This window comes from Vombatus ursinus, unplaced genomic scaffold, assembly GCF_900497805.2.
Source record: "Vombatus ursinus unplaced genomic scaffold, bare-nosed wombat genome assembly UNPS02014798.1, whole genome shotgun sequence".
NCBI classification, from domain to species: domain Eukaryota; kingdom Metazoa; phylum Chordata; class Mammalia; order Diprotodontia; family Vombatidae; genus Vombatus; species Vombatus ursinus.
In genome coordinates, this window is record NW_020954576.1 from 59833777 (window position 1) to 59854677 (window position 20901).

At 38.2% G+C, this 20901-nt stretch overlaps 1 protein-coding gene across 2 annotated transcripts in view; it reads right to left on the bottom strand.

The window, feature by feature from the left end:
• Positions 1–15106: 15106 nt before the first annotated feature.
• Positions 15107–20901, bottom strand: part of LOC114050126 (egl nine homolog 1-like) — a 71341-nt gene continuing 65546 nt past the window's right edge. For both annotated transcript variants that reach the window (XM_027871704.1, XM_027871703.1), the window contains 2 exons: positions 18655–18722; positions 15107–17632 (listed from right to left, as the gene is read on the bottom strand). In XM_027871704.1, coding sequence (XP_027727505.1) covers positions 17568–17632; positions 18655–18722 — 133 coding nt within the window. In that variant the 3' untranslated portion in view covers positions 15107–17567. The remainder of the gene's footprint in view (positions 17633–18654; positions 18723–20901) is intronic.

Consider the following 20901-nt stretch of genomic DNA (forward strand, 5'->3'; position numbering starts at 1 on the left):
AGTATAAAAAATATATATATGTTAATATGTTTTTTTTTTTTTTTGGTAGGCAATGGGGTTAAGTGACTTGCCCAGGGTCACACAGCTAGTAAGCATCAAGTGTCTGACACCAGAATTGAACTCAGGTCCTCCTGACTCCAGGGCTTGTGCTCTATCTACTGCACCACCTAGCTGCCCCTGGGTTTGTTTTTTTTAACATTCTAGTTCTTCACCATTAATATCTTGTGAAGACTTAGAGCAAGATTAGATTTTAGGCTTAGCTGAGGTTCAAAGATGGTAAATTGACTTAATTGCAGTTGCCATTTTGCTGACTAATGTGAAAGAGCCATTATAAATTTGTATGCTAATTACCAAATTTAGTTAAGCTATCTCCTCAGGATTTTAGTATGTTGGAGTTACATATGCATAAGAAAGGACTGATTTGTATGCACACACGGTAGAAAATCACACATAATGGTTATAACCTTTAAAGCAGAATGTTTTGAAGCATAGTATACAGTTTTATCAATTTTCTTTAAGAAAAATTTCCTAAGTTATAGTGATGAGACTGAGCTTCCTAATTCAGTTTGCCTTTTATTTGATAATAGACTGGGTATAAGTTAACTTATTTGAAAAACTAATATTTATGGAGAAATGTTGCTGTTCTGATATGAATATTAGAATGCATGAGTATGTTAACCTCCATGAAAGTCCTACTTCAAAGCTTCATTGTGATGTGGAGATGACCCTGAGGCTTTTGAAGGCTATGCAGGCACAGAACAGAACCTTAACAGATTCTCATCTACTACAAGGAGAAGCATCTAGGTGGTCACCAGATAGTGCTGCACCTAGAGTCAGGAAGAACTGAATTCAAACCTGGCCTCAGATCCTAGCTCTGTGATTCTGCTCAAGTCACTTAACCTCTGTGCCTCGGTTTCCTCACTTGTAAAACGAGAATAATAGCACCTACCTCCCGGGGATATGAGGATAAAATAATGTTGTAAAGTGCTATGTACATCTTAAAATGTTGTATAAAGCTAACTATTCTATAAATGTCAGTTTTCTTCAATCACATCTACAGATCTCTCATCTTCCATCTCATTTTCGCTCTCAATCTCAGTCTTTTTGTTTTAAATCTCTCACTCAAGTTTTCAATATCAATCACTCGTCTTCAGTCTTGCTCTCATCTAGGATCAAACTCTGTTTGACATTTAAAGCCCTTCCAACTTGACATTTAAAGCTCTTTTTCCAGTATTAGATATTACTCTTCTTCACATCCTCTATGATCCAGCCAAACTTTTTTTAATTTCTCACATGACACACTCCCTCTATTCCTGATGCCCGATTCCTGAGAGGCAGCTATAGCGCAGTGAATAGAGGTCTAGCCTTGGAACCAGGAAGACCTGAGTGTAAGTCCTTCATATGATACATACTGGCTCCGTGACCCAGGGCAAGACTCTTTGAGTTGCAAAGAAGCTGCTTACCTGCATTGCTGGAGGAAGTTCCTTCACCTGCGTGTTCTCTGTACAGGTGAGAACTTAACGCTTTTGTGTCCTCTTCAGTCTCTCTTGTTGGATCGTTATCTCCTAATCGTGAGTTTCCCTCATGCTGTTCCTGGATCCCTTCTTGCTTGGTGAGCTTATCTGCTGCCACGGATTCAGTTCTCATCTCCATACCTATGACGTCCAAATCTGTCTCCTATAATTTCTCTCCTGGGTGCTAGGTGGCACAGTGGATAGAGCGCTGGGCCAACAGCCAGGAAGACCTGAGTTTAAATCTGGCCTCCGACACTAGCTTTGTGACTTTGGGCAAGTCACTCAACCCTGTTTGCCTCAGTTTCCTCATCTGTAAAATGAAGTGGAGAAGGAAATGGCAAACCATTCCATTATCTTTGCTGAGGGAACCCTGAATGGGTCACGAAGAGTCAAACGGGTTAGGACTAAACAAAAAATCTCTCTTGGGTTCCAGTCCCATATTTCTAACTTGCTGCTTGACTTTTCAAATTGGATGTCCTGTTGATATTTCAGACTCAGCAGTATTCTCATCTCCCCTACCTGAACCCTCCCCTGCTCTACACTTCATTATCCCTCAACTGGACTTTGTAATAACCTCTTACTTGGTCTCCTTGCTTCTAATCTCTTCGTTGTTATGTAGTTTTTCAGTCATATTGAACTCTGCCTGACCCCATTTGGGGTTTCTTGACAAAGATACTGCAGTGGTTTGCCATTTCCTTCTCCAGCTCATCCAACAGATGAGAAAACTGAGGCAGAGTGAAGTGACTTGACCAGGGTCACACTGCTAGTAAGTGTCTGAGGCCAGATTTAAACTCGGGGGGAAAAAGGAGTCTTCCTGACTCAGTCTATCCACTGTGCTGCTTAGCTGCCCTCTTCCCTCTCCACTCCATCCTTTAAAGAGCTGTCAAAATAAACTTTCTAAGGCTTAGGTCTGACCATGTCACCCCCACCCTCTAAAACCTTGATATAATACAAACTCTTAGCATTCAAGATTCACTGCAGTCTTTCCCTAACCTATCTCTGCATTGATCTCTCACATTATGCCACTCCTTGGACTGTATGTTCCAGCCAGGCAGGAATACTAGCCCGGTGTTTTTTCCTAAGTTTCAGTAATACCTCCTCCATCAAGCCTTCCTGATTCTCAAATTTCCTTGTATTCTACTTCTCTGTACACATAATGTATCACTCCAGTGCTAGAAAGGCAGCAGATGTCAATTTTTGAACCTCTGGCACTTAATGAGCACATTGTACAAAGTAGGTGCTTTATATGTGTGGAATTGAACTGAGGAGGAGATCTCAGGAACCATAAGGAAGTTAAGTATATTTGCTAGCTTTCATAAAAAAAGTTCATCCTCCCTGACAGCTGGTGCTGGTTACCTGGTGAGCTGTTTACTGTGAAAAGATTCTAGAGGTTTCGTGTAATTTTTAGATTAAAAACTATGGATGACCTTTTTTTATGCTATTAGGAATTGAGCTACAATAATTCAAATTTTGAAATGGCAATTTTTAAAACTTGTTTCAAATATTAATGATAGTGAAGAGTGGGAAGGAAAAATGGTTTAAAATATTTTTAATTAAAAGAAATTAAGCCATCCATAGTAAATATTTCACATACTTATTTTATATAATTTCTTTCCTAGCTATACACAAATATTACTCCCTTTCAACGAAATGCCATTTCAGGGGTGCCACCTATATTCAGGCTATTTCATTGTACCAAGATTAATAAAGTATAATATATTTAATATACTTAATATAGTCTTTAAAAGCATTCTTATTGTTCTCCTAATCTGTTTTTTCCTCTGATCTATTTTGTATAATGGCAGTGATAAAGTAATTAACTTGTTATGTGGAAGTTTTAGATCCATTTTCCTATTCCTAAAATATGGAAATTAGCACCAAAGGGATTTTTTAAATTACTATACATATATGTAATTGAATGAATGAGCATTTATTAAGCACTTGTTACCAGCCAAGCACTGCTAAACATTGGGGATACCAATTACAAGCAAACAAGAGTCCCTGCCCTCAAGGAGCTTACTTTCCAATAAAGGAAGACAACAACAAGTGTTTTGGACTGGGAAGTCAGAAATAGGGAATGGTGACTGCCCTACTACTTCAGTTGGTTTACGTGTCCTTACTGGGAATTAATTTGATTATTTACAGGGTGTTAATTTGATTACTGTTCTCAGAACTGGGAGAGGGAGGGAGAATGACTTCAGTGGCATGTCATAGAAATAAGTATATTTCATAGGGTTGACACCTAAAACATTTTTGAAGATTTTTCTGCCTTTTCCCATTAGACCACACTTGGTTTGCTCGGGTTATATTATATGAGACATGTTGAAGTGGATAGTGGGATAGCTTTGGAGTCAGAAGAACTGGATTCATTTTGAACCCACAGATACCTTCCCCCTCTCCCCACCCCATCTTCCAAGGTACCTGATTTCTGTCAAAGGCACCACCATACTTCCAGTCTGCCAGGCTCAAAACCCTAATGTCGTCCCTTTCCAATCCATTCTCCACTCAATTGCTGAGGTGACGTTCCTTAAACACAGGTCTGAGTATGTCATGCCCTCTCTCCCAGTCAATAAACTCTAATGACTCCCTATTACTTTCAAGATCAAATATTAAATATTCTTTTTGGAACTTAACTCTAATCCTAATCCACCTTTCCTGTCTTATTACACATTATTCTGCCCACTACTCCCCTTTATACGTGTCAAACTGGCCTTCCTACTAGTCATTTACAAAACTCCATCTCACACTTATGGGTCTTTCCTCTGGTTTCCTCCCTCCCACCACGCCTGGAATTTACTCCCTTCTCACCTCTGTCTCTTAAAATATTCATTTCCTTCAAGATTTACCTCCAATTCCACCTTCTACATGAAGCCTTTCCCGATCCACCCAAAACCTCTTCCCAACAAAAATCACCTTGCATCTATTGTGTAGATATATAACAATATATGTATGTGTTGTCTTCCCTGGCTAGAGTAGAATCTCCGTGAGGGCAAGGAACCTTTCACTTTTCGGTTCACCAACAACCATTTATTAAGTGCCTACTCAAGCACTGTGCTGAGCACCAGGGATTCAACGAAAGGCAACAGAGTCCCTGCTCTCAAGGAGTTCTTAGTCCAATGGGGGAAGCAATATGCAAGCAACTATGGATAAATAAGGCCTATGTGGGAGAAGCTGGAGGGAACTGGAGGGAATTCCAGAGGGAAGGCACTAGCTAATATTAAGGGGATCAGGAAAGGCTTCTTAAAAAAAAGGAGGAGACTTGAAGGAAGCCAGGCATTCTTTCCCTGGAGGTGGAGGGGGGAGTGGTCATTCCAGCAGGTACTTCTGTCTTTGTATTTCTCCTCTGCCTAACTTACCTAGGTCTCCAGGCTTGGCCCTTGACAGTACCCTCCTTTTCTTTCTTCCTTCTTCTTTCCCGATTCCTTTTATGTTTTGACTTTCCCTCTTAAAATATAAGCTCCTTCAGAGTAGGGACCATCCTTTTAGCACAGTGCCCGGCACATAGTAAGCACTTAATAAATCCACTATCACGTAGCATACTGTCTTTGTTGTTCAATCGTGTCTGACTCTGTGACTTCATTTGGGGTTTTCTTGGCCACGATGATGGAGTGATTTGCCATTCCCTTCTCCACCTCATTTGACAGATGAGGACACTGAGGTAAACAGGGTTAAGGGACTTGCACACAGATAGAGTCTGAGGCCAGATTTGAAGTCGGGAAGATGAATTTTCCTCATCCCAGGCACAGTGTTTAGCACTTAATAAATGTTTAGTTGGTTGATTATAGTCTTGCCTCTAACACTAGTTGTATGACCATGGGTAAATTAAGTCACTTAGGAGGGAGCTAAGATTAAAAGCAACAGATAAATTGCTTCTCTGCATCAGGGGAAGGGAATTTCCTTACCAAAAGTTCCCGAAACTGATAAAATGACAGGTTCAGGCAAAAAAAAAAAAAGGTGGATATTTTGTTTCTTTATATATCCCCGCACTTATCTCAATCCCCTGCTACACTTGGCTGAGAAATGTGGGTAAGCTTCTAAGGGCATGGTTAACTCTCACATACGCTGACTAGTGTTTGGCTTTTGCAAATCCAAGCAAGGCCTTTGTATTAAAAACTGACGCTAGCCTAGAGGTCACTGAGTTAGTTTAATATAAAAAGAGTGAAGCCAGAGAAAAAAGGCAATGGATGACGTCTGCCTATGTCATTTAGACCTGGTCTAAGTAGAGGTGATTTCCCCATTGCCCCTTCCCCATCCCCCACTCTCACCCCCATCAGAATCCTAGTGCATCTGCCAGTGAAAGATTTTCACATATGAGCCTTAAATTCCCTCTATCAATGAAATCACAAGTCCTGAACCTATCCTGAACCACCCTGGCTAGTCCCTACACTGTTGTATGAGTCTCTTCTCAGGTTTTTGCATACTTAGAAGGTGTTCCTCCATTTCCACCACCAGACTTTCACAAGCTGTCCTTTGGCCTGGAATGCATTCCCTCCTTTCTAGTGAAGTCCTAATGCTCCTTTCCTCAAAGATCAGCTCCATGAAACCCTTTTCCATCTCCCCAGCTGCAAGTTTTCTCTCTCTCCTCAAATTTCCCTAGGGCACTTTGGCTGGATCCCTCCTTGGTTCCCACTCTACCCTGAACTACATTTATGTACAAAATCGTATTCCCGTAACAGAGCTCCTACAGGGCAGAGATTGTGGGTTGTTTTGTTTTTCTCTCTCTTAGTATCCCAGAGCTTAGCACAGTGGTTTGCATGTAGTTAAATATTTATTGTACTGAAAAGTAGATGGAGCATTTCCTGTAAGAAGTTGCAGCGGGTCACTCAAAGAATGGGACAGCCCCAGTAGCTAAATGGAGCAATGAATAATCCCAGTTGAAAAATCAGCCTCATGAGGTATCATAGACAGTGACATTCAGCAGCAAAACTGGGTTTATTCAGGATGCAGTGAGCCGGTATCATTACTATCTACCTATGTCATTTAGATGTGATCTGGGTAGAGGTGACTTACCCATTGCCCTTTCCCCTTACCCCTTAAGGGCTATACTTTGGGGGGCAGGAACAGGGGCTATAATAGAGGTAGTACAGTGGATAGAATGCTGGGCCTGGAGTCAGGGAGACCTGAGTTCAAATCTAGTCTGTGACCTTGGGGAAGCCACTTAATTTCTGCCTGTTCCCTCTGGGGCTAATAGCAAGGCCTACTTTCCAGGATTATTGTGAGGATTAAATGAGATATTTGGAAAGCACTTAGCACAGTGCCTGGCACATACTAGTCATTATATAAATGTTAATTATCATTAAAACCAAGTGTGAAAAAACCTTAGTAAAACTTCTTTCTCCCTGAAAGTGCTTAAGAAGCTGGTTGAACCATCCTTTGAAGAACTAGGAGTCCCCAGTTAGTAAACCAAATCTTGATCTTAAGAAACAAGATTTACCAGTAGGTCTTTAGGCCCTCCCTAGTAAATTAAAAAAAAAAATACATATATATATAAAAATTGGAAAGCTGGGAACAGCTACTTTCAAAGTAAATGTGACAAAACTGATGACCTGCCTACCTAAATAATATCTAATCCTTAGTTAGAGCTTCTGCTGCTGTCTGATTCAAGCATTAATGCTATCTTTTGGAGGAAAATGCAATCCATAAATATTTGGAAAATAAAAGGATTGGACACATTAATGGCACTCATACTCATGGGACTTCAGCTATATGTGCCATCACTATTAACTTAAGAGCCACAGGTTTTTTGTTCAGTCTAACCTTGCATTTTAATATAGCTATTAGAAGCCTAGAGGTGTTGGAGGTCACGGCACCTCTGTCAGCAACCCTGAATTAGGCCTACCAGAATGTGTAAGCTCCAGTTTAACACTAGGTGGTGCTCTTAGGAAGTTATTGTTTTCTTAAGGAGTAAAAGCAAAACCACCAAATGGATGGGGTGGGGAAGGAGAGAACTGGCCAAGAACTGGAAAAAGAATGACTAGTTATGATCCCATAGAAAAGAAAGCACAGGTCACAATCTCAAGCCCTAAGAAGGGAAAAGCAAGCTGAGAGGTGTGCTCGTCCAAAAGACAGGGGAAAGCTTCTGACCCCTTACTGACCATCCAGATGCTTGATCTTTTCACCTTTCTGCTAAATGAAGGTACTCCATTTTCTAAAGGCACAAGGCAATGACAAAGCCCAACAGGAAATCTTCCACCCTAGCCAAGAGCTAGACTTTCCTCCTATTTTCATATTATAGTACTTTGACTTGAAAACATTTTTTCCATTTGTTTACTGAATCTTGTTAGGTTAAACTAAAAGCCCCCTGAGGGCAGGGATCTTCCTTCTCTGTTTCCACATCATTTGCACAGTGGAGTGTCAGGTACCTTGTAAATTATCAGACAGGGTTAATTAAAAGGAAAAATAATCTCATCCATCCCAGGCCCTCAAAGTAACTTCAAAATATTGGATCCTCTTCCTATCTTTGAAAGTAAATACTATTCTGAGGGCAGTGGATAGAGCAGCTGTCCCTGAAGTCAGGAGGACCTGAGTTCAAATCTGACCTCAGACACTTGACACTAGCTGTGTGACCATGGGCAAGTCACTTAACCCCACTGCCTAGCCAAATTAACCCCACTGCCTAGCCAAAAAAAAAGAAAAAAGAAAGTAAATACTATTCTGTACTGGAGATCCTGTTTCACCTACTACAAAGAGTTAAGAAGTATTGGAAGCATGATGTAGCTGGACAGGGCACTGACATTGGAGTAAAAAATGTCTTGACTCATCCCCTATCTCAAATGGTTCCCACTTGATTATCTCTGTAACCATGGGCAAGTCATGTAACCTCTCTGTGCCTCAGTTTCCTCACCTGTAAGATAACAGGGTTCGGGGAGGGACTAGATGGCTTAAGGTCCCTTCCAGCTCCGTGATATGATAATTCTACTTAAGAGATGTTATCACAAGTTTATATAAATACACAGATGGTTGATTTTTTACCTAATGTACCATAGGAAAGATCTTTTTGTTCATTGCTTACTCAACTGCTACTGCTCATGAAGTGGTCTAAAGTAAGAATAAGAATTTAATTCTATTTTCTGTGGCCCTTTTCTCTAAGAAGGCCATAACTGCTGCTTTGAACCTTGTCCAACCATGACCCTTGTCGTACCCCTTCCCCATTCAACAGAGACTGCAGCCATTCTGCATGGCATTGCATTAATCATGTTAGGAAAGTTTTACTGGGCTTTTACTATCTGTTATGAACTATATTAGGCTTTCTAAGTGAGTGTAAGGTAATGACAGGAATGCTGGATTGGGACTCAGGGAACATTTTCAGCGTCCCAAACATTCTGTTTACTATGTGACCTTGAAAAAAAATCACAACCTTTCTGGGCCTCAGTTTCCTCATTTGCAAAATGAGAAAATTGAGTTACATTATAAATTCTAAGGTTCATTTCATCTCTAAGTCTGTGATCCTATATGGAATGGAAATGTGACTTCAAGAAGCCACAATATGAGAAACATGATTTAGTGCTTGTAAAATTTAAAATCTTACCCCACTACACTCCACCTTAGGCTTAGGAGACTGCCTTGAAGTTAGGAAGACCTGGTTTCATATCCTCTGATTGAGACTGTGTAATCTTAGACAAACAGGGGCAGCTAAGTGGCACAGTGAATACAGTGCCAGGCCTAGAGTCAAGAAGTTCATCGCCCTGAGTTCAAATCTGACCTCAGACACTTAATAGCTGTGTGACCCTGGGCAAGTCACTCAACCCGGTTTGCCTCAGTTTCCTCACCTGTAAAATGAGCTGGAGAAAGAAACGGCAAACCACTCCAAGTATCTTTGCCAAGAAAACCCCAAACAGGGTCACACACATGACTCAATGACAACTACAAAAAATCTTGGATGAATCCCTTAACTTTTAAGTGTCTCAGGCAACTCCTAAGTGCCTATATTCCAGAAGAACTACCCTTCTGCATTGGTAGAGGGAGTTTGCCCTCACTGGAGTTCTAAGGGTTCGGACACACACACCTGTATCTACATATCAGGCACTTGTTACACACTGAACGTACGTACACACACATACACACACACCTGACTAGAGAGACGGTTACTTAGGGCTGGGAAGACTGGCTGGTTTCGTGGAGTTTTTGTTGTTTTTTTTTTTTTTTTAATGTCAGGTGATTTTTTTATACTTACAAAGCTGTTATACAGTAAGAATTTGAAAAGCTGCTCCCAAACAATGACTCAATGGATTGCATGGACTTCACAACTGTGATAAAATACATCACCTCCCTTTTTTTTTTTTTTGACTAGGCAAGGGGTTAAGTGAGTTGCCCAGGGTCACATAGCTAGTAAGTGTCAAGTGTCTCAGACTGCATTTGAACTCAGGTCCTTCTGACTCCAGGGCCGGCACTCTATCCACTGCACCACCTAACCACCCCATATCTCTCATTTTTCAAACTTAAATGCCTTAACAGGGAAGCTAAATGATCAACTGATCACATGGCAGTTCTACAACAATGTCAGAAATAGTGAAAGTTTGTGTCCATGCGTTTTCTAGACTTTTAGTTCAGACTCCCCAAAATTATACTGAATTTCATAAGCACTAATCCAGGGGAATTATCACTTGCCAACCCTATGTTTATGAAATTATCTAAAATCTCAAAAAGGATCAACTACACAAAGAATACATGTATTAGAGGCCAAGCATCACCTAAGTGCTTTCCCTTTAGGTCATTTCCAGGTAGTGAAAAACTTAACTACCAACCTGACTTCACCTCTAGGTCTGCTGTAATAAAAATATTATCACTGGTAAGAGTAGCAATGAACACCCTGTTCCTATCTCTCTGCCTCTTTAGGAATACCAAATACAAAATTATCTGGGTCATAGCCATAATAAGGACTATCTCTACTCTATCTGAACAAGCATTAATTAAGTGCCTACTATGTAACACGTGTTAATCTCTGGAGATACAAAGGGAGGCCACAGTCCCTGATCAAAAAGAGCTTGAATTCTAATGGGGGAAACAATGTGCAAACAAGGATGTACAAATTCTATGCAAGAAAAATTGATGGTAATCTCAGAGTGATGGCACTAGCAATAAAGGAAACCAGGGAAGGCTTATTTTTTTTTCTTTTGGTTAGGCAATTGGGGTTAAGTGACTTGCCCAGGGTCACACAGCTAGTAAGTGTCAAGTGTTTGGTCTGAGGTCTTATTTGAACTCAGGTCCTCCTGACTTTAGGGCTGGTGCTCCACTTAGCTGCCCCCAGGGAAGGCTTATTGCAAAAGATGAGACTGTAGTAAGGCTTGTAGGAAGCCAAAAGGTAGAGACAAGGAGGGAGAGAATGCTGGGCATGGGTGGGATAGCCAATGAAAATGCAGATTTGTGAGGTGGAATTTGAGGAATAAGAAGACCCATGTCACTGGATCTTGAGTTAAATGGAGGAGAATAAGGTGTAATAAGAATGGAAAAGTTGTAAGGGGCCAGATAATGAAGGGCTTTAAAAGCCACAGGATTTTTCGTTTGATCTTAGAGATAACAGGGAGCCACTGGAATTTATGGGATAGAGGGACGGCATGGTCAGACCGGCAGTTTAAAAAGATCACTTTGAGGTAAATGAGAAATGCTTGAGGGGATATGGGAAATTAATGCATTGTTGGTGGAGCTGTCAACTGATTCAACCATTCTGTAAAGCAATTTTGAACTATGTCCAAAGGACTAAAACACCATGCGTTTCCTTTGACCTAGCAATATCACTACTAGGTCTGTATCCCAAGGGATAAAAAACAAAAAGGAAAAGGACCTATATATACAAAAATGTTTATAGCAGCTCTTTTCTGGGGGCAAAGAATTAGAGATTGAGGGGGTGCCCATCAATTAGGGAATGGCTGAACAAGTTGTGGTATGTGATTATGATGGAATACTATTGTACTATAAGGAATGATGAGCAGGATGCTCTCAGAAATATCTGGAAAGACTTGCATAGGCTGAATCAAAGTGAAATGTACTGTGTACAAAGTAACAGCAATATTTGTAAGATGATCAGCTGTAGTTGACTTAGCTATTCTGAGCAATGCAACAATCCAAGACAACTCTGAAGAACTTAGGATAAAAAATGCTATCCATCCCTAGAGAAAGAATTGATGGGGTCTGAATACAGATCGAAGCATACTTTTTCTTGTTTTGGTCTATATTTTCTTTCACAACATGACTTATGTATATGTTTTGCATGACTACACATGTATAACCTAGATCAAATTGCTTGCCTTCTCAATGGGGGAGGAGGGTGATGGAGGAAGGGAGGGTATTTGGAATTCAAAGTTTTAAAAACAAATGTTAAAAACTGTTTTTGCATGTAATTGGAGAAAAATAAAATACTAAAAAACAATTTAAAATTAAAAAAAGATCACTTTGACAGCTCAGTGGGGAGAGACTTGAGGCAGGAAGACCTAGTCCAGATAAAGGCTTGTAACAGGGTGGTGGCAGTGTCAAAAGAAAGGAGGTATATTGAGAGATATACTGATAGAACATGGCAACAGATTGGATAGGGGTGGGAAGTGTATAAAGCCTAGGTAACTGGGAGGATGATGGCATCCTCTATAGTAACAGAAGTTTGGAAGAGGAGAGGCTTTGGGGAAAAGTAAAGGAGTTCAGTAATGGATATAATTCAGATGTCCACGAGGTCCATTTTACAGTTGGGGAAACTGAGGCAAAGAAAGATTAAGTCACCTGCCCAGGGTCACACTGCTAGTAAGGCTCCATAACTGAATTTGAATTCAGATCTTCCTGACTCCAGACTCAGTGCTCAATCCATTGCATTACCTAGCTGCCATTTTTCCTGTACTTAGTCCCAACAGTAAAATTCTCTCATTGATCTAAGCCAGAAATGAAATAGTTCAAAAGAAAAACATTTTCCTCAGAAAAATGTTAGGGTTGAATTCCTGAACATCTATTTTAGCTTCCTGTTACAGTAGCCTAAGTTCATGTATCAGACTATGATTTCTATAACGGTTATGTACCTAACAACTTTATTAACACGTTGTATGTGCAACCATGACTAAACTCAACTCAGGTGAGGAAATTGCTCTTTTCTGAGATGTGTGAAAAAGATGCTATTCATACAATTGAGAGATATACCCTTGAAAAACTGCCTTGATCTTTTTAAGTCCTTCCTTTTTTGACAGATGAGTGATGTATACCTCAGGAAAGATGAGTTTTTATGAAATTTAGTGCTTGAAGGGACCTCTAAACTTAATTTATAGAGTAGGAAAATGAAGCCCAAAACGACACGGACATTATATAACAGAAGCCCAGAGATATGACTGGCCTTAGGACTTTATCTGTCTTGCAAGAATGAAATCAGAAAAAAAATTTTTCCATGTCTTACCTATTGCTGATGTGAGACCCTTAAGCTAACCTCTGAACTCAAATATCAATGACAGCACACCAACTTGCAAGGACTTCACATTTTTCTTGTACACATAAAAGTGTTATTTTGCTTAGACAAATTTCTTGAAGATTTCTTGAAGCCCTAATTTATTGCTATGAAGTTTAACATCTGTTTATGCCATTGTTTGTGTGATGAGTAATTAAAAGTTGTTACATTTAAATTAACAGGATATAGAGCTTTTATCCACTTGTGATCATTACTGGTTTCAATTTAGGTATAGGATAATCTTAGGGACCCTACTGAAATAAATGCTAATGTGTTCAGAAAACTCATTGTAATGAAATCAGCCTTCCAATTCAGACTGCCAGCAATGCTGCCCAAGAAAGAAATGCAGAAAAGTAGTCTTGATAGTTTGTCTTTCCCTTTCCTTTACTCCATATGCTGCAGTTAAGTCTAATAAGCTTCATTTTAATGTACCAAATGTAAATGGCTATACATATTGGTGAGGAAATATATAAAAGTCTCACCTTTTTTTAATACACAACAGTTAGACCTCAAAAGCTACCATCAACTCTGATCCATTATTTTAAATGGGAAAAACTACAAAGAAGTTTTTTTAAAAATCAAGTGAGAATGAAGGTTCACTAGGAAGTGCATATAGTAGGGACCCCAAGTTTCTTTCTCTACAGCGCATACTGGCACCAAAGGAGCAAGCGCATCCTCTTTTCCCTCTAAATATTTTAGGAAGAAGCGCCCATCAATTTGAACCTAACCCAACAGATCCAGGGGGTGGTTACAGTGAGACTGAGACAACTGAAAAACAGATTAGGATGTTCTTCCAAGCCTCTAACCCTTGACTTAGGAAATAAAAGTACAGGAAAGTAAACAAGTAGTGACAAGTCATTCTGAACTACCACAGAACTGAAAGAGGTTGGCTCCCCTGATCCCTTGGAAGCTCTCTCATGGGTGAAGTCTGGAGCAGAACCAGTATGATAAAAGGCTTCAGAAATAGAGGGGTGCAGTTTTTTGAGCTGTTACATAGGCTGCCAGGAATTGTGGAATAGATGTACTAGTCCTCTGAGAAAGGGAACAGAAACCACCACCCAGGAGCAGAAGAAAAGTACAATTGGCCTGGGCCGGAGGCTGAACAATACAAAGTGGGACAGGACCTACAATGGACATCAGGGATCCAGGACATCTGCTGTGAGGGAAGAACTTTAGGAGGTGTGGGCTACAGGAAAAGAAACCCTGCACAGACTTTCAGAAAAGAGAAAGAGGAACTTCAACTGCCAAGAAGCCCCTGGCTAGATAGAATATTCTGAAGGGCACCTAAGTAACAGACCACGCAGGTCTTTAATGGAAGAGCTGCCCAAGGGCATTACTATTTTCTAAGGTCTTTGTGATGTGTGTTTTATTTGTTTCTCTTAACTTATAAAGTTGTTAATATTTTGGGTCTTGTGAATCTGTGTATTTCTAAAGGAAGCTGTGGGGAGGAAGGGTGTTCAACATTCAAGTTCCCAGATTACTAATTATCTAATGAGAGCAATAAGCTAGAAGTGAGAGGTTCTTCAAAGTATACCCAAGGTCCTTTATGTCAGAAGGCAGTCTCTGTTATAAGGGTTTTACACAATATGAAAGTTTGTAAAGGACTCAGTCAATCCTTCAGGAGTCCAAAATATAAATTGACACCTCAAATAAAGAAAATGAAATTTCAAAATATAGCTTGTTCATGCAACTTAATTCTTACTTGGCAGTAGGTAGGTGAATCTAAAGTAGTTTTATTTTAAATAGTGCACTATGGAAAACCAAGAAACAAATGTTTTAAAAAATATTATCTAGTAATTATAAAAATCTTGTGAAAAAGCCAAGGATAATTTTGCTTTCAAGGAAAAACAAACATTTAAGTATCCAAACACTATGCCTGTAGACTCCTTTTCCTTCAAACATAAAGCTTAGAACTATTATCCCATGGGGTGGGTTTCTACTAATATACTACACTTTAAAGTATTTCCTGTTATCCAACCTTCAAAAATGAAAAACAAAACAAAAAAACACTAGAGACTGAATTACAAATAGTAATACCAGTAATTGGACTAAGTCCAAATGGGCAATAAAAACACCTACATACTACATCATCAAATAAGTGCACTGGCAAGAAAGTCACTGGTATGACACAGGCTTTTAAAAACAACAAAATGACTTTTGAAAATAAACCACCATATAGTTTTCCAAGAACCTTTATACATCTGTTTAATTAGATTAGCTTTACAAGCAACTTGCGAGCTCTTTCATAATGAAACACTGCTTTTCAAATTACATGACTCTATAGGCAATTTGTGAGTCCTGAATTCTTTGCCTATTATAAAGGTCTGTGTTTTACAGCTGGTTAATGTCATGAATAAAAATAGCATTATGAAGTTTATCTTTAACCAGGATTAAACACAAACAAGTCATGAAAATTTTTTTAAAAGTGCTACCTGGTTAACAAGTTAACTGTCCCACTACTATGAAATTCTGAGAAGACAGTGAAAATATGGTTGCCCTGAATTGCTGATGTTTTCCTAATGATTTATAAATATGATGAAGCAGACTTAAAAAAAAAATTACACCATTGAGTTAAATCTGTCTGGTAAGCACTACACAGAGATGAGAATTTGGTACTTTGCATACCTGCAGAAGTATACGTTTGAATTACAAAGGGGCTCACAAATTGAAGGCCTTTTCTGTACACATATCTAAAAATAAAATTCAAACATACCTCCCACCAAAATAATATAACTTCTGGTAAACCTAGAAAAAAAAAAGTAGCGCTTTTTAATTGTGGCTTAATGCAATGCACTGCACTGCAGACCAGACCAGAAGATGGCAAAAACAACTTGCACTCCTGGATCAGGCTGGCAGAGGCACTTACAGAGGAAGTGTTGGGTCAAATTTATGGAAAGAAGGGAGAGAAGAGGAACAAAATGGAACACATTTAGTAAAAACAACAATAATTCTGAGTAGAAGCTAGAGAATTCTTTCTGCAAGTTCTCCTAAGTGAGATCACAATACTGAATGTTTACCCCCACCCCATTCCCCACTGTCAGTTTCACTAAACAATTAATTTTTTTCATGTTTTACATGAACAATAGCAATCTTTTAATAAAAATTACTGAGCTTTCCATAGAAAAGGTTTCTAATTGAATACAAACTATACAGATGCTAAAATTGTCATAAATTGAAATATATACAGAAATATTTCTGTACACTCACATTGTTTTGGCAAAGGAAATCAAGGACAGAGATAGAAAAATTAAGTGGGCAGGTGAGTACCCATAATTTATGAGAGTGGATACGGCCCTATGGACTTTGCTAATGAGCACAGGAAAACATTTAAGTCCAAGACACCTGTTCCAATTCATTCTTTAAACAACAGAAGTTTAGGGAGGTCTTGTGTGATTTAGTAACATTCCCTCTCTTTCTGAAAAGTAAAAAAGAACACCAAAACATAAAAACCAAAGCATTTCAACTTTCTTACTAAATGTACACCTTTTCAGTACTGATCAAAGGCCAGTGTTATGTTTGGGGAATGCTTTAACAGAACAAGAATCCGAAAATTCATTGCACATTAAGCCTGTAATGATGCATTTCAGTCTCAATGTATACATAATTTGCCCTTGATACTATATAATAGAATCAAGGTCCTACTGATCTGCAGATCAGATGGGGCATTTAATAGGAAGAAAACATGGATAAATTTAAAAGTTTTAGGAATGGAGACATCTCTTTTTAAACATATAGAAAATTTCAGGGTAGATCTGAAAGCCTAAGAAAGCCCTTTTTTGTCTTAGGAACTTGATGCTATGTCCCCAAAGCCAAGGATAACCTGGATATAGCCTCAAGCTCAGTGCCAGTCACTTTATTATTACTATTATTTTTTAAATTTAACTTAAAAGATAAAGCCCTTCCCACTCTGGATTTAACTTGTAAAACATGAACTAAAATAAAATAACTGATAGTAGAATAGTGATTTTTTTCCTGTTAAATTTAATTAAGGACAAAGTAAAAAAATACAGTAGCAATCTTTAAGAGTTCAAATTAGTTTAAGATATGACTACAAAAGAATCCGATTTTTAGCTGGTAATTAAAGTGCTCCTTTTCTGACTTTAAATGTAAAGAAAATTAAAGTGATCTTCAGTTACTGGCGACTATCATTAAATTAGGTCTTTTAGGGCAAAGGATAACAATATGAAGAGGTTTACAAAAATAGATTGATGCTATTTTGGAGAATAATACTGTAATTTTTACTCAATTCACTTTGATAAAGTGTACCTGGTCATACAAAAATTACCCCAAATTCAAATTTGACTATATAAAAAAGGGAGAGATGAATTGGATTCAACTGGATGATAGGTCTGACAAAATATAATAATGAAAAAATTCTATGTAGGGCACTTATTTTATGTCCAGATGTATATGTCATTTTTAATTGCTTATAGTCTTCAAATAAGCAGTCACAGGTTTGGAGTCAGTCACACAGTACAATGCCACAGCAGTCAAAATCTTCTTTTTGATGCAACACAAAAATGTTGTTTTGGTTTCCATATTAAAATGCTGATTTGTTGTTTATTTTCCTTTATCCCATTTATTCAAATTCACAAGTTAATAAACAGCATCAATGTAGGTGTGTTGCTGGATCAAAGACTCTATAAAACGTCTTTCCCAATTGAATCAGAAGGTTTATTAAGTTCAACCCTCACACCTTTTTCACCTGCAGGAAGAAAAAGAAAGTATTTCAGTTAAAAAAAAAAAAAAGCAACCACACATTATAACTGGCTCCAGGCAATTACTTCTCTGCATTTAATTCCTTTGTCACATGATAGCAAAACCCTAACTTCGTAATCATTAACTGAAAACCATTATTCCTTCTCCAGAATGTTACCTCCAGCACAATCAAATTCAGTAATTACAGTGCTGGACTTCCTTAATTAATGAACCTTTAAGATTCTTGTAGGTGTCAAAAGCCCTGGATTTGGAATCAGATGCCCTAGGTGCAAATCACAGTTCTGTCACCCACTCTGTGTGACGTTGAGTAAGTAACTTCTGTTGGACTCAGCTTCTTCATATAATGAGTGAGAGGGGATGGATTGACTAAATGACTTCCAAGTTCCCTTCTAACTCTATGACTCTCTGAAGAGAAAAGCAGTCTATTTACTGACTCTAACTTCTGCCTTTTTTGAATGAATGCAAGCTAGTAAAGTGTCCTCCACAGCAAAATTTCTGCAACTAATGACTTAAGGAAAATATAAAAGGGGCAGGAAGATCAGAATCGCCAAATATTGATTAGTATGAAAATCATCAGGAGGTTTATGCTAGGATGCAGTTTCTGAAATTAGAATGGAGTGTTCCACTAAAACATACACAAGCAGGCAAAGAGGCAATGAGTGAAATCACTGATATAAGAGAAACAATCCAGAACTTGGGACTGGGCTGAAAGAATCTATCTTCATAACATAAGCATAACTGTATTTACTCAAAATTGATTTTTGTGTACATTTAATAAACACAAAATCTAAAGGTTAAATTGAAATGCTGAAAGCAAGAACAGGACTATTCTGATTAGCCAAAGACCTCACTGCTATAGACACGAGCATTCCACTTTCAAATAAAAGAATGTAAAACTTCAGGAGAATAAAGAATATTTTTCTCTGGTCTCAGTTCAACCTATTTTTGGAAATCACTGAGAAGAAGAGTAATGATAAGTTTTTAATACAAACCCAATGTGATTATTACCTGTTAGATATTTTACTTTAGCTCGTGCCCTCTCATCTGCATCAAAATACCACACTGTAATTGCGTACCTAGAAGAAAATTTAAAACAAAGAAAAAATGTGAGGATCAAATGAGATAATGGATATGAAAGCACAGTGAAACTATGTAGTAATATGCAAATGTAAGGCTGGGGACAGGCAGTGGGCGAGTGCCACCTTAACAATCTTATATTTAATTTTTTTTTTTTTTTGGCGAGGCAATTGGGGTTAAATGACTTGCCCAGGGTCACAAAGCTAGTAAGTGTCAAGAGTCTGGTCTGAGACCACATTTGAACTCAGGTCCTCCTGACTCCAGGGCCAGCACTCTATTCACTATGCCACCTAAAATATAATTCTACTATAACTATCTTAGTATTTTATCTAAGAATAAATTATTAGCACAATAAATACTCAATTATACAGCAACTTGATTCATTCTCGAACATAGCTGAGAACTAGAATATAAGCAAAAAAGCCCTCTGAACTGCCAAAATAAATGTCATTAAATCCATGTTATTAATGCTCACGTTTTACCTATGGGAGAACCCCTATGGGCCTCATTTATTGGATGTATACTTTTAATAAACTTAGTCATCTGATATAAACATTAATTATTAAGTGATTAAAAGCAACAAATTACCAAAGGGAGGTGGGGAAGACTGGTGGTTAGAGAACTGACATGGAGGCAGCTAGGTGGTAAAGCTGATAGAGAACAGTCAGGAGGACTCAAGTTCAAATCTGGCCTCAGACATTTGACACTAGGTGTGTGACCCTGGACAAGTCACTTAACCCCATTGCCTAACCAAAAAAAAAAAAAAAAAAAAGAACTGACACTGATATTATTAAATGACCTCTATGAGGAAGATGACAGAAACACAATAAAAAACAGGCCCCAAGAACTCAAAAAGCACACAGAGTGAGACTACTTAACATAATGAAAACTGTTGCTGTACCTTGACAACTCCTAAGGCCATCACTATATTAAAACATAGTACAACAATGGGTGATGGTCCCAAGTAATCAAATAAGGTTTAAATTATGCTAAACAATAAAAGATTTTCAACAAAAATAATTCAAATAAAGTTTTGCCTAGGAGTGAACTTGAATATCGTTTGTAGATCAGCTTTTTTTCCAACAATGTAGGATAAACTGAAAGTCACTATATCCAGGAAATATTGCAAAAGAAGGTATACAATTTAGAAATGAAAAGTAACAGACTGGAAAAAGAAATACAAAATCAGAACAGAAGAACAGGGACTAGTTAGTTTTGTATCCCCAGCTCAAAGCACAACGCCTGTAGATACTAGGCATTTAATAAATGTTGAATTCAATTTTTTTATTTAAAATTAAGGAGATTATCCTGTAGATTAGAACCACTGGTCATGGGTAGCACGGAATAATAATTGAGAGAACTGGCACTAATAAATGCTATAAAACTAGCCCATGTAAACATTTACGAAGTACCTACTACATAGAAAACATTATGCTAGTTAATGGTAAAGATATGAAACTGAGATAAGATACGGTCCATACTCTCATGAAACTTAAACAATAGAGAGGTATGACACATGTATAAATAATAATACAAAATAATATATTATAACTAATAAATTATATGAAAAATTAAAAAAATAAAATGTGTGAAAGATGCAGAAGGAAAGTGATGGGAAAGGGGAAGACTTCAAAAAGAGATGATGTTTCATCTGGGCTCTAAAGCAGTGGTGTCAAACTGAAAAATAGAAAAGTGGGAAACTAAATAGTACACAGGATCCTTGCGGGCACATACTGGCTTAGAAAACCACATACTAACATTAAGTATTTTTTAAATTACATTTTCCAATTACATTTTAATCTGATTTAGGTACATGCAAGTTTGACACTTCTACTCTAAAGGATGGGTAGAGGAATTTAAAAGGAATGGGGGGGGCAGGTGAATCATAACATAAAGAACCATGTCAACAAAGGGGCAGAGGTAAGAAAGCATGGGGCATATATAAGGGATAAGGAATCTAGTTTGGGTAAAATAAAAAGTACAGAGGAAAGAGCATGAGACAATACTGAAATGGTAGACAGACTGTGTAGGCTTTAAACTTTGGAGAAGTCAAATTTAGGATACAATAAAAATTACTAAGCTGGAAGAGAATTCATTATCCAATTCAACCATTTCACTTAACTAGTGCAGAAACATGTCCTGAGACATCAGGTGACTCGTCCAACAACACACAGTGAG